This window comes from Anolis sagrei, chromosome 3, assembly GCF_037176765.1.
Source record: "Anolis sagrei isolate rAnoSag1 chromosome 3, rAnoSag1.mat, whole genome shotgun sequence".
Classification (NCBI taxonomy): Eukaryota; Metazoa; Chordata; class Lepidosauria; order Squamata; family Dactyloidae; genus Anolis; species Anolis sagrei.
The window spans coordinates 48,083,197-48,101,423 of NC_090023.1; the positions used below are offsets into that span (position 1 = coordinate 48,083,197).

The following is an 18,227-nucleotide window of genomic DNA, read 5'->3' on the forward strand; positions in this document are numbered from 1 at the left end:
TGTAGGTCAGATTTTTGAGAATTATTTGTCTATAAAATCATTACTCTTAATATGCATTAGGGTGCAAAATATGCAGGACTTACCACACAATTACATGCCACTGCAGAAGATAGAAAGACTTTTGCGGTGGTAGCCCACTTTTTGACTTTAACATCTTTTGAACTTCAGCCCCCAGAAAGCGATTTAGCATGGCCAGTGGAAATAATTTTGAGAGCTGAAGTCCAAAATTGGAAAATCAAAATGAACCACTGTTTTAGACTTTTGTTTGTTTTCTTGGGAGCTCAGTTTATACCAGGAGTCCCCAAACTAAGGTTTGCGGGCCAGATGCAGTCCTACAAGGTTATTTACTTGTCCTTCACTCTATACTTTAGACTTTGCCCTAAGTCTGAAACAACTTGAAGGCAATCAACAACGGCAATCTTGATTAATTTGACTAGCCAGATAATCGTCATTTGCTTGCTTCTGACTAGCTCATCAGCCAAAACCAGGCTACACTTCACACTGAAATACTGGTGCATTTATGTTAGTTGATTATTTGAACTCTTTCTTTTCATCAAGTTTTATGCCATCTCACTCAATCAACTTCTAAGCAGATATTGTGGATTATCTGCCTTGATATTCTGGGTTATATAGATGTGGAGGAGTCCACTGTCATTTACATTCAGTCTTGCACAGCCAAAAAAAGAACCCCTTCTTTATTTACCCCTTTTGGGTTTATGCCAAAACAGTTCATTCCTGTAAAATATTTTAATCTCCTTCTAGCTGTTTAGTTAGGGTCAAGTGTATGAAGACCTTGGTATGGGATGAAACAAATAAAGCTAAATAGCAATATTTTACAAATCCATCTAGTTAAAAAAATGTACCAAACAAAAGTTATAGAAACATGATCCTTTATGAGGCCGATTATTGCTAGCATCCTCGGAATATGGTGCATTCATGTTTTATTTGTACAGAGTATGGAGATCCAGGTGAATTCAATATCCCTAACAAGGTAATCCATTTAAGAACTTAATCTCATTTGCAGTTCAAACTGTGCATAGCAGGAAACAAGTATTTTTAAGAGTATGCACGTGAGCACACGAGATGTCTACCAACCACACACAGATACAAATGCTTGCTTATTCTATTGTGTTATAAGTACATCATATCCATCATAAAGATAAGAAAGCATATAGCTGGTATGAACATTTTTTGATGTTAGTAAAAACATTCATGCAGTTAGATTTGGTTATCACTTCTGGCTCCTCTTCCCCGATTCATATTCAGCATGATTATTTTTCATCTGATGTTGTAGCCACACAGGTAACCGTGTGGAATAGCTTGGTTTGCAATTAAAATAAGCAGAGCAAAGAGACATTCTGGTAACTTAGTAAAGATAAATATAGAGCCTCGCTTAGATAAAGGTAAAAGTTTTTCCCTGATGTTAAGTCCAGTCATGTCTGACTCTAGGGGTTGGTGTTTATCTCCATTTCTAAGCTGAAGAGCTGGCATTGTCCATAGACACCTCCAAGGTTGTGTGGCTGGCATGACTGCATGGAGTGCCATTACCTTCCTGCCGAAGCGGTACCTATTGATCTACTCACATATTGATCTACTCACATTTGCATCTTTTTGAACTGCTAGGTTGGCAAAAGCTGGGGCTAACAGCTGGAGCTCATGCCACTCCCCGGATCCAAGCCACTGACCTTTTGGTCAGCAGGTTCAGGAGCTCAGCGGTTTAACGCACTGTGCCACCAGGGACTCTGGTGGTAACTTAAAATGATATTATTATAAGCCCATCTTATGCCATTGTAAATCACCTTTTCAGGTCATTGTGGAGGTTGGAATTCTCCTTCTTTGTCCAATGACCAACTCTCCCAAACTTACATGTTCACTTCTGCATTCTCTCCTCTGCCCTCAACCAACATAGCCAATTATAGTGGAAAACGGGTAGAAAGATGGCCCTAGGAGATGGCAAGCTCAATATGTATCTAGCTGTAAATGCTGAATGTTTCTGTTCCATCACCTCATCTCCAAAGGATGACAATAGTTGTGTTGGGATGTGTGCTGAAACAAAAGTCAGGTTTTGAAGGCATAACATACAGAATAAGTTGTCCTGCCAGAAATATATGTTCCATCTCTTATTGCAGGATCTGTGCCCAGATCTCCATAATCTGCAGCAACAAAAAAGAGCACCTAACATATGCAGGGCATTTAAAACTAACAGAATTATCTACCATCTATCTCCTTTGTAGGGTCACACGACTCCTTCAGCTACTGGGTTGATGAGAAATCTCCTGTGGGACCTGATCAAGCTACAGCAATCAAACGGATAGCCAAAATTTCTTTGGTGAAGAAGATAATGAAGAAGTGGTCAGTGACACAAAACTTGACGTTCAAGGAGCAGCTTGAGGGTGGAATCCGCTACTTTGACCTTCGTGTATCTTCCAAACCGGGTGAAGCAGGGCAGGAAATATACTTCATACATGGGTTGTTTGGAATCAAAGTATGGGATGGGTTGATGGAGATCAACACCTTTCTAACACATCATCCCAAGGAAATTATTTTCTTGGATTTCAACCATTTCTATGCTATGGATAAGAACCATCATGAGTACCTGATCAGCAGGATTGAAGAAGTGTTTGGATCAAAACTTTGCACGAAGGAATGTGTAGACGATGTGACCTTGGAAAGACTTTGGGAAAAACAAAAACAGGTAAAGAACAAACCTCATTTAATTATATTGGAGCCTTAGAGTAAGTGTCAGGAAAGCATAGATTTCCAATACATGTGATCTGATTGCTGTAGATGCAACTGTTGTTAGTGAGAGATAAAAAGGAGGAAAGGTGTTTTAGAAATTAGGATCTGTCATTGCTCATTTGAATAAAATCCCTGTGTCTTTTAATGTCTACAAACCATGTTAAATGGAATTGAAAATATGTTTTTTCCCACCACCACCTGTCTTCAATGAGATATAGACATTCTCATTAATTTAGGAAAGGCACCTTTTTGTAGCTGACATCAAATAATTTCCACACATCATAACAAATACAGATGTGCAACCACTTTTTATAGATATGATCATTAATCCCATCTTGCATTAATGAACTCACTGTCAGTGCTCACAGTCATCATTCAGGGTACGGTCCATGCCGGGAAACTCAAATACGGAAAATTCTTATGGGAAATGGCTAGCATCAGGGTTGGAACTTTAATAGTGACAACACTGCTGTAAAGACACCATGCAACAATACCAAAGAATGCCATGTATACCACACGCTAGTTACATACCATACATAGCTGTTTGTGAACCGCTGTGAGTCGCCCTCGGGCTTGAGATACAGTGGTATATAAGCATAGTAAATAAATAAATAAATAAATAAATAAATAAATACCAACCTTACCTCTGAGCAAAAAGATTCATCCTTCCTACATCACGCGCATGCGGAGTGACGCAAAGAACTGAGTCTCATATTAGCTTGCGGTCTAAAGTAAGTGTTGTTGCAATGTTTTTGAAACAAGAACAACAGAGTTGGATAAAGACTGAATGTGCCAGAGATTGTACAGCACAACAGTGTCATCAAGGTCTTCAAGAGGCTTGTGGGGAATCTGTATTGCCTTACAGAGCAGTGGCAAGGTGGGTAAAAGCCTTCAACGAAGGATGCCAAAATGTGGCAGACATGCATCAGCCAGGTTGTCATGGTGTCAACAAAGTGGAAGTGATTGCTGTTGCTGCACTCATGAACAGTGATCAATGCCATACGATTCACGAGCTGGCCTGAAAAACAGGATTTGCACACACGACTGTGCTCCACATTCTGAAGGAATGCCTGGGCATAAGAAAAATTGCTTCACAATGCGGTCCACATCATTTGATGGAAATGCAGAAATGGCTATGATACAATGCTGCTTGTACCCACTTAGAGAGCTATGAGTGCGAAGGAGAGGCTTTCTTACTCCATATCATTACACTGGATGAGACTTGGGCCAGATCGTACCAGCCAGAACTGAAATGCCAATCGAATGAATGGCATCATTACGGGTCACCACAAAGTTCAAAATTTCATCAGAACCCCAGCAATGTGAAAGTTATGGTGATTCTCATGTATGACTGTAATGGTGCACCATCCACCATACTCCCCAGACTTAAGCCCTTGTGACTTTGACTACACACTTCCAACAATTGTTAGTTCTTCTAGCACAATTCTGTTGATCACAACATCATGCTAGAAGATCCAAATGAGTGCTTGGTTTTTCAACAAAATTCAGTGGTTGACCATTGAATCACATCAGAGGACCTAGAGATGCTTAGAGAAATGAGCTCTCAGGTAAATACTGGAGTCTATATTCATTTTTTTTCTGACTTTTCCAGGGATCTTTCACCCCTAACCCATGTAACAGATAGGGTCTAACTGTACAAGTAAAGCTAAGAGAGAGGGTTGCTGTCTGTTTCATAGCAGCAACCAACTGCACAATCTTATTTGCTGTGTCTTAGGAAGCTTTGCTAGGGAAATGCAGCTGAACTGAGCTGAGCTAACTGGTTATGGATGGAACAAAAACAATTTAAGAGACAGAGGTGCTAAATAGCAATTTTTAAAGCTCTTCTTCTGGTCTATTATAAGTCATTAATTGTGGCATGTTAATATAATTGGGATTTATTTCTAATATTGTCTGTCTCTAATGCTAATATACATTATACATTTAATTATATCAGTGTATAATTGTGATTTATTCTTAATTTAATTATGCTCTTGATTAATGCACTTATTCATTTCAATAAATTATAATAAGTGAATCAGTTTGCTTTTAATTTAATATTAGACCACACTGAAACCTTCTCTGGCACAAAACAAAGACATTTTGAGTTCCTGTTTGGTATGGAAGATGGATGCTTTATGCCTTATCCAGTTTCTATACACTTTCTTTTCCTCCTAGTTTATTTTGGTCCTAAATTAAAATCCATGTGATTAGTGCCCATCAGACACCTGGCTTTGGCTTGCTCTTCCCATCTTAATCATGTCCTATTCACTCTATGGAAACCTGGAGACCTGGTCACCTGTACCAGCCACCTCCCTTCTAGAAGCTCAAGGTGACTATTTATCAGCAACATCTTCAAACACGTGGATTGTCCTTTCTTCTTTGTTGTATTTTTCCTTCTCTTTTCTCTGAGTAATAGAACAGGCAGACACCACCCCCTGGTGACCACATTTGAATAGTGATGTTCTCAGTCTGCAATCTAAAAATGCACAACAGATATTTTAAGACTTAGCTGGAGAAAAGTTACCTTTTTGACTACAACGCCTAGAGTCCCTCAGCTAGGATTTTAGGAATTGTTCATTTTCCCCAAACTGTAATTACCACCCCACCCCACCCCACCCCAACATCCATGGTACACAACTGTATAAATTCCAAATTATCTGCTTTGAACTTGATTATATGGCAGTGTAGACTGATATAATCCAGTTTAGCAGTAAAGTGGATTATTTGCCTTGATATTTTGGATTATATAGCAGTGTAGAAGGGCCCACAGATTGAAAATCCCTAACCTGGAATTCTGAAGTACTCCAAAAGCCAAAATTGTTTGTGTGGTTGGCTCAGATTATGACCCCTTCCTTTCTGAGGGTTCAGTGTAGACAAACGTTGTTTCATGCACACACACAAAATTGTTTAAAAAGTATTGTATGCAATGATCTTCAAGCTATGTGTATAAGGTGTATATGAAACATACACAATTTTCTTGTTTAGACTTGGGTGCCATTTTCAAGAAAACTTGTTATTTATGTATATGCAGATATAGGCATTCCAAAATAAATAATAATAATAATAATAATAATAATCAAAATTCAAAAACACTTCTGGTTCCAAACACTATGGCTAAGACATACTCAATGTGTACCTTGTATCTGATGGAGTCTGCAAACCTTAACCCAAATAAAACATGTTAAACTTTAAGATGGCCCAAAACTCTCCCTTTGTTGTTATTTTTACTCCCAGGGGTTTTTTTTTCCCATGTCAGGAGCGACTCGAGATACTGCAAGTCACTTCTGATGTGAGAGAGTTGGCCATCTGCAAGGACATTGCCCAGGGGATGCCCGGATATTTTACCATCCCAAGGTGTATTAACATAAATCTTTCATTTTTCAGCCACTTTGCCTTGATAATATCTTCCCTGTGTAACTCCCTGCGTTTTCTTGCTTTTTCTTCCATTTTCACATTTTCTCCTTTTAAAAAAGAAGTTACAGAAGCAAAGTCAGAATTGTCTTTTAATGGGTGCCATTAAAGCTGTATGTCTTGCTCTGGAGGATGCAATGAACTAAAAATGTAGTGAGATAAATGAGAAAAGCCTTGTTTGTGCCTAATCAGTCCAATTATATATAATTTAGCTGAATCCTCATCCTTGCTTTGTGGCATTGTGATAGTCTTGTAGTCAGAAGCAAGCAAATGATGATTATCTGGCTAAAGATATCTTTCACAAGGTAATGAGGAAAAGGCAGGATAGGAGTGTTTCACTCTTCACTAATAAATACAAGACAAACGTGTAAGTATCGGTATCTCTGCATAAGTATCATCACTGTCCTTCTAATAGTAGTGCAAGCCTTCCCTTGCCCAGAATACAGAAAACAAATTATTGAAAGTCGTTAAAATGCAGTTCAAATGTAAGCAGAACAATATTTTAGTTTGCAAAGAGGTTTCTGATATATTCTCTCCCTCTTTTTTCCTCTGTCTTACAATGTTCAGGTTCTTATTTTCTACCATCATCCTTTTTGTGGAGAATATCCCTTCCTATGGCCAGGGAATAAAATGCCAGCACCATGGGCAAACACTACCAATGTACATAAACTGCTACAGTTCTTAGAGACTACTCTTGGGGAGCGAGAAAAATGTGGAACTTTTCATGTTTCCCAAGCAATCCTCACGCCAAGAGTGAAAACTATTGCTCGGCATCTCATTCGTGGCCTGAAAAATACACTTGTTCACAGGTAAGTTAAAACTTCATTGTTTTCCTGGGCTTGAGGGAGAGAGAGAGAGAGAATGCTACATGGCACGTTGCTGCCATCTACCGACCAAAATAAGATTAAGTGACTTTTTTTTTCTCCCACGATATGTACAGTCAACATTCTACATCCATGGATTCAACCATCCATATCTTTCACTCTTTCATCAATCCTAAAAAGCAAGCTATGATTTTGCTCTTTTATATAAAGGACACAATTTTATTTTGCCTTTAAATAAAATGGGATTTGAGCACCCACATTTGTAACCGAACCCAGCACATATCAAGAACCCACTGGTGGCCCTGGCTACCATCATTCAGTAATAATCATTGCTCAATTAACCATTCAAAAATTGACCAATATTTTAAAAATAATTCATACACCAATTATGTTCCTAAAGATTTGTATGACTGTAGCATTAAACTACAGATATTAGAACTTCAAAGGAAGCTTCATTTTAACTGAAAAATCATACATAAGTTTAGAGTGGGGTAGGCAGGAGGGAAACTATCAAGAATTTCTGACTCCAAATGATTTAACAATCATTCTGCTAAAGAATATTATTGAACTGAAGACATCTTGGAGGAAACTTGAAGTAGATGTTTGTGGGGAATGAATGTGAGCTCCATTCAATTCTGGCACTCAGACACATGGGCTCAGCATTCTATAATTCTGGCATTATGATTTTCACACCAGGGTCCAGCTATTGATTCATAAAATCCCCCCTCCCTTTTTTAAAGAAGTGGACTTTGAAAGAATGAATTCCTCACCTTTAGAATGCTTAAAAATGGCAACTGTGCCACTATTAAATAAAGATAAAAGGTAAAGGTTTCCCCTGACATTGTCTAGTCGTGTTCCACTCTGGAGGGTGGTGCTCATCTCCATTTCTAAGCTGAAGAACCAGTTCTATCCATAGACACCTCCAAGGTCATGTGGCCAGCATAACTGCATGGAGCACCGTTGCCTTCCCACAGAAGTGGTGTCTATTGATCTATTCACACTTGCATGTTTTCAAACTGCTAGGTTGGTAGAAGCTGGGGCTAACAATGGGAGCTCACTCTGCTCCCTGGATTCAAACTGCCGACCTATCGGTCAGCAAGTTCAGAAGCTTAGCAGTTTAACCTGCTGTGCCACCAGGGGGCCCTTATTAAATAAAACACATCTTTTATTATCACAAATTTTCTCTGCAATTTCCCAAAGTAAATTTGCTCTACAATATTAAAACAGTAGATGGTGCTAAACCACTTTGCTCTTTCATAACAGAAAATGCATTAGAAGCAATCATTCTTGTCTGAAAATGGATCATGGTGGTTTCATAACTGGTTAGATTACCTTGGAATTGTCTCAGAAGCATATATATTGGTATTCATTCTCTCTGTGATCACATATTTGTCATGGACACACCATGAAAAACATATAAGGCAGGTTGCAAAACATTTACCTGTCTACTTCCCATACTTTCATATGTTATTACTCCAATATCTCAATTTTTGTAATTGGATGTGACTGTCCTCCTTGATTTCTTAGCTGTGAGCAGAATCTTGTGCAGAATGGAGTTGCAGACACCTGGCTACAACTCTAACTTCCCAAAATGGCTGCTCTTTATCAACACAGCTGGTTAGAGCCAAGGGAAATCTTCTGTTTACCAAACATTCCCTTCCATGTATGGAAATGGCTTGGATCCAGAGGAAGCCTTCATGAATAAAAGTGGGAGACAAAGGGGTTTTTTTTTTACTTTCCCCGTCTCCCCTGAGGTTGTTTATGGCATCACCTGTGCTGCAACAAACATGGGAGGGAGGACGAAGGGTAAGGCAAGCCCCAAGAACACTTGAGTTGGTAACAAAGGACTCAGACTCCAAACTGATTTGTGCTTAATTGATTAAAACCTTGCATGTAGCTAATGCAGAATTGAATGCCAACATGCTGGATATGGCTGTGTCTACACTCACTGGAAACACTCCAAAATAGCCCTTGGAGGCATTTGGACATTCACATGACTGGCCAATCTGAGAGCATGACTGGTTTGCTGCTGCAGCCACTCCACCAGCAAGAAGCCCCCTTGCTGGTGATGTTGCCTTTTTGGTCATGCATCTCAGCGCTTGATGTGACCTTACCAGCAATGCAATGAGGTCAGCAAGTCTTTGGTAGAGGACTGCTTGTTGGCAGCAAGGCAGCGGTGGGCTAGTCTGGTGGTGCAGACAAGCAGATTAAGCTGGATATAGACAATTATGCTGGGGAAAGTGGAAGGCAAAAGGAAGAGGGGCCGACCAAGGGCAAGATGGATGGATGGCATCCTTGAAGTGACTGGACTGACCTTGAAGGAGCTGGGGGTGGTGACGGCCGACAGGGAGCTCTGGCGTGGGCTGGTCTATGAGGTCACGAAGAGTCGGAGGCGACTGAACGAATGAACACACGCAACAGCCAGATCCAGGTGTCCTCATTGCTGACACTGCAGGATCTGCTTCCAGCAAGCATTGCTTGAAATCCTATGTTCACTTGACACAGGTTCATGACTGAATGTAATGGATATGTTGCGCACACAACACATGCATCATGTGGACTCCCCACAGCAACTGAGCAGTGGGTCCACATTATTTTAACCATGTAAACACAGCCAATGTTTGAGATGCAGTGTGCCTCATACAGTTGGCAAAGGATTATGTTACATTCTCTTTTCTTTTTCCCTTAGGAATCTCCCTTTCATTCTGAACTGGGTGAAGTCACAGAAACCAGGCATCATGGGCGTTAACATAATTACATCAGATTTTGTGGAGCTGGTGGACTTTGCAACTACTGTAATTTCATTGAATAATCTCCTTTTAGAAGACCATAAATCTTGATTTTTGAAAAGGATTTTTCTCATGGAAATTTTACATTGCCTCCATTTGATGTGGAAATGGTGCCTAGATGTGAGATGTGAGATGACGGCACAAAAGGCACACATCTTGAATTCGCTTGCACAGGTCCAGCCTGTCTTGTGAAGCGTGACTTTCTTTTTGCACTGGGCTGCACATACGGCTGTTCGCCTGCATCTGCTTAGACACACAGGATGTGATGTTGGCCAGCCAACTTGGAGGCTGGACACTTCAGCACATGTAAATCATTAGCAGAGGCCTCTCGGTGGACTTGCTGAGCATGTATTTTCTGCATGTTATGAAAACCAGGACTGCAGCTCCCCGGATAGTTATGTACATTTAAGCACAAATTTACCAGACTACTCAAAAGATTTCCTCTGATGATTATATCAGTCAAGACACATATATTCTATTTCTTCCCTTGTACTGTATTGTACATTAAGCTACCTCAACCAGTTTTTAAAGAAACAGAAACTGTATTGAGCATTATGACTTTTTGTCATATAAAGTTGTTTATGAATTTTACTGCGAGGCATGAATTGTGCTTTTAAGCCTCCTTTGGTTTTTACTTGAGCTCACATTTTAATTTATTGTGAAAATCGGTAAATTAAATCTAACCGAGAAGAAAGGTGGATGTTTTTAAATGCAATGACACATTTTGTATTAGTGTTGTTAAATTTTGGAAAACCACTTCTGAGAAGTGGAGGCTATGTTAGCACTGTATTACATTGGGCCAATTTTGATATAGTGTATTTCTTGGATATCTACAAAAGAATATTATCAGAAAGTGGCAAAATGTTTGTGGATTTTGCAGGAAAAATTAATGGAACGATTTCCAAACTGTGTATGAGAGCACACTTTTGAGTGATCACAGTTTATCATTTCCTATGAAGAAGTTACTATGAATTAGAAATAATCATCGGAATAAAAACAGAAATAATAGTTTTAAAGATTCAAAGTATTAAAAGAGAACAGATTTGAAATATTTAAAACAGTTTAGGACAATTAAAAGCTCTCTCTCTCTCTCTCTCTCTCTCTCTCTCTATATATATATATATATGCAGGCTTAGATCACATCAGCAGTTCTCAAAGGCCCTAATAAAGAGCCACATTTACTTGTCACTTGAATGCAGAGGCTGGATGGCCATTTGTCAGGGGTGATTTGAATGCAATATTCCTGCTTCTTGGCAGGGGGTTGGACTGGATGGCCCATGAGGTCTCTTCCAACTCTTTGATTCTATGATTCTATGATTCTATGATTCTATGAATGACAATAGTGTTGACACCATTCGGCTGCCAAAGAGATACTCCACTTTGGCAGAAAAAATGAAATGCAAAGATACAGAATGGGTGACGCCTGGCTCGAGAGCAGTACGTGTGAAAAAGATCTTGGAGTCCTCGTGGACAACAAGTTAAACATGAGCCAACAATGTGATGTGGCGGCAAAAAAAGCCAATGGGATTTTGGCCTGCATCAATAGGAGCATAGTGTCTAGATCTAAGGAAGTAATGCTACCCCTCTATTCTGCTTTGGTTAGACCACATCTGGAATATTGTGTCCAATTCTGGGCACCACAATTCAAGAGAGATATTGACAAGCTGGAATGTGTCCAGAGGAGGGTGACTAAAATGATCAAGGGTCTGGAGAACAAGCCCTATGAGGAGCGGCTTGGGGAGCTGGGCATGTTTAGCCTGAAGAAGAGAAGGCTGAGAGGAGATATGATAGCCATGTATAAATATGTGAGAGGAAGCCACAGGGAGGAGGGAGCAAGCTTGTTTTCTGCTTCCTTGGAGACTAGGACGCGGAACAATGGCTTCAAACTACAAGAGAGGAGATTCCATCTGAACATTAGGAAGACCTTCCTGACTGTGAGAGCCGTTCAGCAGTGGAACTCTCTGCCCCGGAGTGTGGTGAAGGCTCCTTCTTTGGAAGCTTTTAAACAGAGGCTGGATGGCCATTTGTCAGGGGTGATTTGAATGCAATATTCCTGCTTCTTGGCAGGGGGTTGGACTGGATGGCCCATGAGGTCTCTTCCAACTCTTTGATTCTATGATTCTATGATTCTAAAGAGGACCATATTCCATAACTGGATGGGGGTACAATAGAGAAGGCCCTCTCCAATGTCTCCAGTATATTGCCCTCCATTGGTGGTATACAAAAAGATCCTTCCAATAGATCTCAATTTCAGGCAGATGTTTACAAGGAGATGTGTTCCTTCAAGTCCCAAATAATTTATGGCTTGAGATTAATATTCTCAGCATCCTTGAATGCAGAATGGCTGTGTACTGCTAGCTGATGCAAAAGCTATAGCCTTTTCCTGAGCATGGATAATTCCTTCCATTATACTTTCTGGAAGTAAAGCTTGTGTTTCAGTTCAGAGCAAAGGCTTGATTGACTATCAGAAGTTTGAAAAGCAGTGAGCAAGTATGAAAACGGCATGTGTGCTCATGTGACCTTTCCTACAGAGTCCATATAAATCTTTCATTTCAACACAATATGCACATTCTTCTGTGGATATTTCTTCTGTGGTTCTTTGTTTTACAAAAGTTTGCTTGTTTCGTTGTGTTGTTTAAGAAAGTATAAAACAGGGCATAGCAGCTTGTTCAATGGGCCAAGCTTTGTATGAATAAGGAGGTTGGTCAACATCAACCTCTAATATTTCATTGATATTTTTGCTAGGATAACCAAATGTCTAACATATATATTTCTTTATTTTCTGTTTACATACACATTTGTGCAATATGTGTTGATGTCCCTGTTTTAATTTATCATTTGTAGAGGGGAGCATTTATTGTGCTTTGCTAACTTCTAATTTGGAAGTTTTTCACTTGGCATTCATAACCGTTAGTTGTATCAATTTGCATTGCATGATTTTTATGGAATGTCTGGGAAAGAAGATGATTTGCTGAAACCATTTTCAGTTTCATATGAAGTTTGCCAATAGGTGCAGATGACCTCTCCTCTCCCTATGATACCTATTTTTTGTTATGAGTTTCAGCCAGAAATAGGTTTCAACAGAAAATAAAGGTGGAATTTGGTTTTCTCTTCAAAGAACTGAATTTTGCTGGTTTGTATAGAGCCTGGAATTTGTTATTGTATAAACCTACCTCTAGATGGAATTACTGGGCTTAAATATGCTTTTCATGTGATTCTCTTCTTTCCTATTTCTTCTGTATTTATTTTAGTAAAATGTAACAAGTGAGCATGTTTACTTTTACCAAGCATGCAATGTAGCAAAGAAATGCAATACTAAGGATATTGTCTTGAAACTGAAACATTAGTACAGCAGAATTTGGTTTTATTTATTTTGTGTCAAAAGCATTGCATAAATAAAAAAACTGATAAAATAGATGGAGCACAAGCAGCAAAATAGTTTTAGACCAAAAACGGGCAACAGCAAATGCATTGTCTGTAGCGTTAAACAATTCTTCCTCTGTGCATGAGGCAGGGCACTATGGGCAAGCATATAGATGTGGGGTTGTTTGTTCTGCTCCCGTCACATAAGGCGGAGGATTCTTCTAGGTAGTGCCATTTTGCCAGGTTGTCTTTTGATCTGCCCACTCCACTTCTGAGTCTATTCAGGGATTTCCAAGTTCCCCATTCTTGATTTACCCCTGGAAGAAGACCCTCATGGGGGGCATCCAGTTGGAATTGCCTGGTTTTTCCACCCTTGTTGTTGCTGGAGAAACATTAAGTGGCGTGGTGGTTCTCATGAAGCTTTTCCAGCCTGCTGGGATGAGATTCTCGTGAAGCTTTTCCAGTCTATTGATGAGATGAGGTTCTTATGAAGCTTTTCCAGTCTACTGGGATGAGTCTGATAGCCATGCACTGGATGGCTTTAACAGTGTTCAACCTTATTTGGTAAAGAGAAACAAAAGAATAGCATTTTCAGACTCTGAGAAACTAGAATCATAGAGTTGGGAAGGATTGTAACAGCCAACCCACAGCTATGCAGAAATGCACATTTAAAGCTCTCCCAAAAAATGGCCATGCAATCTGCTTCAAAACCTCCTCAGTACCACATCCTCTGAGGTAGTCTATTCCACATAATTGTTTTGCATGTAACTTGAATTCATTGGTTCATAGTCTCTGGTGCTGCAACATCCAAACTTGATCCATCTCCTCCATGGCATTCCTTCAGTTCACTGATCCTAGGGTTCTCTCCATTTATGAGACTTGGGAGAAATGGGTATTGTAGACTCAAGGTGATGAAGAATATCATTAGCACAATCATACATGTTCAACTGGGCTAACCAACTCTTGTGGTCATGTAGCCTCTAACCTACTTGCACAATTCACAGAGTGAATCAGAGCTAAAAAGAATTAGACCTAAGTTAAACCTCTGAGTTGCCAACATTTCATACTGAGACATGTAATTTTTTGATCTGTGGAATTTGTATTTTTACTGAAATATAGCAGTCTGAGGATGGCTCAAACACTTTGACTTAAACCATCTAGAATTCCCTGTAGTTTATGTAAAGATAGCTGCTGAAAGAAGTGTTAATAATGACTTCCAATTCTTATATTCTGTGTAGTTTCAATAGAGTCAAAACAAATAAAAAAAATTAGTCTGCAGGTTCAAAGAGCGGCCTGTAACTAATGTTGGCTAAAAGAAGACAAATGTTAGAGGCTTATTTTACGTATTCCTTCAGCTTATGTCTAATTTATGACACAAAGTAAGGACAAAATATATTTTAAATTAAATTTTAGTTTATGTACTGCCACAGCAAGCAGAAATAAGTGTTAAAAATAGAAGATATATGAGATATTTTAATAATTATATAAATATCTTGCCTGTTTAACATGGCAAGTAAAACTCTGCCAATACTTTATACAATATGGTGCTACCCCTCACTGCAAATGTGCATAATAAATATCTTACATTGTGATTTTTTATAATATCTGCTATTGTCAATAGTAAACATTTCCTTTGTTTCATTCTGAGGTGGTACACAATAACCATATGAAGAAATCGGTTTGGAAAATTGATATAACAGATCTTAGCATATGAGGAACATAATCAGAAATACATAACATGATCCTTTTCATGGCATTCTTCTATTGAGATGTTGCTTGAAAATCTGCATTCAGGATGTCTCAGCTTTCTAGAAGAAGAGGTCTCTTTTTTCATGTCAGAAGCAACTTGAGAAATTGCAAGTCGCTTCTGGTTGTCCAGGGGACACCGGATATTTTACCATCCTGTGGGAAGTTTCTCTCATGTCCCCATGTGGGAAGCTGAAGCTGACAGAGGGGAGCTCACCCAGTCTCATGGATTCGAACTGCCGACTTTAAGGTCAGCAGTTCAGCTGGATTTAACCCATTGCACCACCATGGCTCTGTGTAACAGTGGAATAGCCAACATGAAAGTTGTTTAGTGCCCTTGTCTTCTGAACCTGGTATATTATGAAGTATTTGCTTTTAGTAATTCCAAGGTTAGGAACTGAATATAAGATATATCTTTTCTGAATTACAAAGGACCAGATTTGTTTGGCTACCATAGTTAAATTAGTATCCTTTGGATAACTTTTGCCATCTATTCATTACCATATATCTTGCCTTTGTCTCAGATTGGGACTCAAGGTGGCTTACAGGAAAATTTTCTTTGTAAACAAGTCCAATTCACACTGAAGGAATCCTGATAAATGGTTGATTGTAATTTCACTGCATAGATGCACATCTGTGTAACAAAGCATTGGGGTCAAGGGGCTCTTTTGTGCATTTTGTGGATAAGTGCATTACCTAAACTCTCATATCGAGGGCCATCCAAAGCAATTGTTGTATGTTTATATAAATAAGAGACACTTGCACAATTTGTGGCATATAGCTTTATGGCTTCATGAGGAAGACATTTCACTATCAAAGGTATCGACTCTGCAAATTAAGAAGGCTAATTACACAAAATGTATGAAGCCGTTAAGAACCAAAGGCTGGGATTCTTCTTGTGCAATTTAATATTGGCAGAGAGGAGAGCTTGTGACATAAAAATATTTCAGGGATCTTTGTGTAAATTATTTCGTATTGTTTCATGTATATTTATTTATTTACTATATTTATGTACCGCTCTTCTCAGCCCTTGGGTGACTCAGAGCGGTTATATCATTATATTTAAAATTAGTATAGGGTATTTCAAATACTGTTTTTAAATAAACTGAAAGCACTACTAGTCAATCTACAATACTTTAACAGAGTAAGTCGGGCTTTCTGGCAAAGTTAAGGTCTCCTGCATCACAGATGGTAGTGCTATGATTTTGTCTATATTGATTAGCATAAATAGGCTGATCATTTTAAATGATCAAACTGATGGGTGATCAGGATTTATCAACGGGATTGAGAGGTCTTTTGTCTTTTAGTTCCATTCTTCAACTGTCATGGCTGAGGTGGAAGTGAGAGAGCTGGGAATGTTGGATTTTTGAAATAGATAGGACAGGAGAAATGAATGGATACAAAAGTGAAGAATCTTGGGGTGCCAGAAATTTGATAAGTGCTAGAAGCCATCCTGCCTGCTTCAGAGTACTTCCATTGCTTCTACTGTGCTCTGCAGCAAAGTACTCTGTGAATGTGCGCTTATCAACAGGAAACCAAACCGCAGTGATACTGTCCAGGATAGGTACAGCAATTATGTAATAAGCCTCACCACAGCCCAGCCACTCCATAAGGCTTATTACATAATAGCTGTACTATCCAGAACAGTATTACTGAGGCATTATCAATGTTCTTCAACAGGAAGGGAGGAAATTGACTTCAGTGACTCAGGTGCATTCTGGCATTAGTACAATAATGAAAGGGTGTGTTACTTTTGATTTGTCATCAGCAAAAGCACCCCATAGATTCTTATTTGCCTACTACAGAGATAATCATGTTTTACCTGAAGTATCTGTTTATGTAACTGTGAAGGGATGTGAAATTCATCTGTTTCTGGTATTTGATAGAAGCACAGGATCTAACATTACCAAACAATTTATTTCCTCATAATGAGTCTTACCTTTTTCTTAGGTGTACAGTCAGTCCTCCATATTCACTGGGTTTAGGGACACAGGACCCCTATAAAACTGGGGAAACTGTGCATATCTTTAGCATGACTCTGTAGTCAATTGGAAGACACAGATATTCCTAGAAGTGCTCTCTCTAGAAATATCTGATGGAAGTTCAACATAGAGTTGCACTGGAGGCTCTAGGGATTCCTAGAAAGAACATTTCAATGAAATCCATAAGAACCAAGCTGCAAATGTGGAAGGCTCACTGCATATGTAGAACACAACTAATCACAACTAATGTAGAAAAACATTTCTTTGTTATCAGGTTAAGGTCAGAAAGAAAAATAAGAGAAATGTTTTGTATTTCACAATTTGCTTATTTTTCTTATGATCCAGGAGCACTGTACAGTTAATATTGCTGATTTTGTTTGCAATTTACTATTACAAGTAAATTGCAAACAACAGAGACTATTACAATGATCACTATTTGTTGTCTATTTATTTTGCTTTATACTAAATACAGTACATTGTCTCAGATGTTTTATTTTGCATGCCTAATCATTACCACTCCACCCTCATCCTCCCACACTCAAGTATACATTTCATTTTCCTCTTGACTTCAAGTCTTTTGGCAATTATTTGTTTTACTTTAACCTTTTTGAATATTTTAAAACCTGGATAGTTACCTCTCTTTATTTATGCACACAAAATTTAGGGCTAACATCTGTATTTTGGTTTTTCTCAGAGCTTTGTTTCTAATCTTGATGTTTCTAACTTTAGATGGGAGTGCACAACCTCAATGAATAAAATAAAAATATTCTAGTAACTGTTTTGATATTCAAAAAGTTGTGCAATGATTTGTTTTAGAACATTTCCAAGTTTGTTTTTCTTTTTTGTTTGTAACCCCTTGCAGAAAATTGTATAAACTCTTCTTTCAGTGAGTCTTCTTTAGTTTCTGTTCTAGGACAAATAAAAGCAGTTGATTTCAAAAGAAAAAGAAGTCCGTTTAATAAAATGCAAAGGTCTGTTTTGCTGAAAAGTTTCACAGCACGAGTATGCAACCGGATGCTGTCGCTTTTGTCTACAATGTGCAAAACTCAGCCTTTCTGCTTTTGAATCTGTGAAATTACTAAATGTCTGAATTCTTACAGATTTTTATCACTGTTTCGAATCCCTCTAATGTCCTTTAATAAAAGCAAGTAAATTAAACATGCAGAGAATATTGGTTCTTTGTTGCAGCTGGGGCAAGGGGCTTCAATTGATAAGGGATTTAAAAGGGATTTGCTTGATCTCCTTATGTTCCTTGCAGACCATTAACTATTATAATAAAGATAGGCTTTAAGACTCAAAGTATATAGTCATAATTGATTGATTCAGATGGGGATCCCACAAAATCAGGACATGGGGACAGATTCCCTTTCCAT

The 18,227-nt window shown here is 38.7% G+C and overlaps 1 protein-coding gene across 1 annotated transcript in view; it reads left to right on the forward strand.

Annotated features, from left to right (window-relative positions):
* The window catches only part of PLCXD2 (phosphatidylinositol specific phospholipase C X domain containing 2), a 44,846-nt gene extending 26,831 nt beyond the window's left edge, over positions 1-18,015 (forward strand). Inside the window, exons 2-4 of the mRNA XM_060770645.2 lie at positions 2,235-2,695; positions 6,718-6,959; positions 9,664-18,015. Of these exons, the coding sequence (XP_060626628.2) occupies positions 2,235-2,695; positions 6,718-6,959; positions 9,664-9,814 (854 nt within the window). The 3' untranslated portion in view covers positions 9,815-18,015. The remainder of the gene's footprint in view (positions 1-2,234; positions 2,696-6,717; positions 6,960-9,663) is intronic.
* Positions 18,016-18,227: the final 212 nt, after the last annotated feature.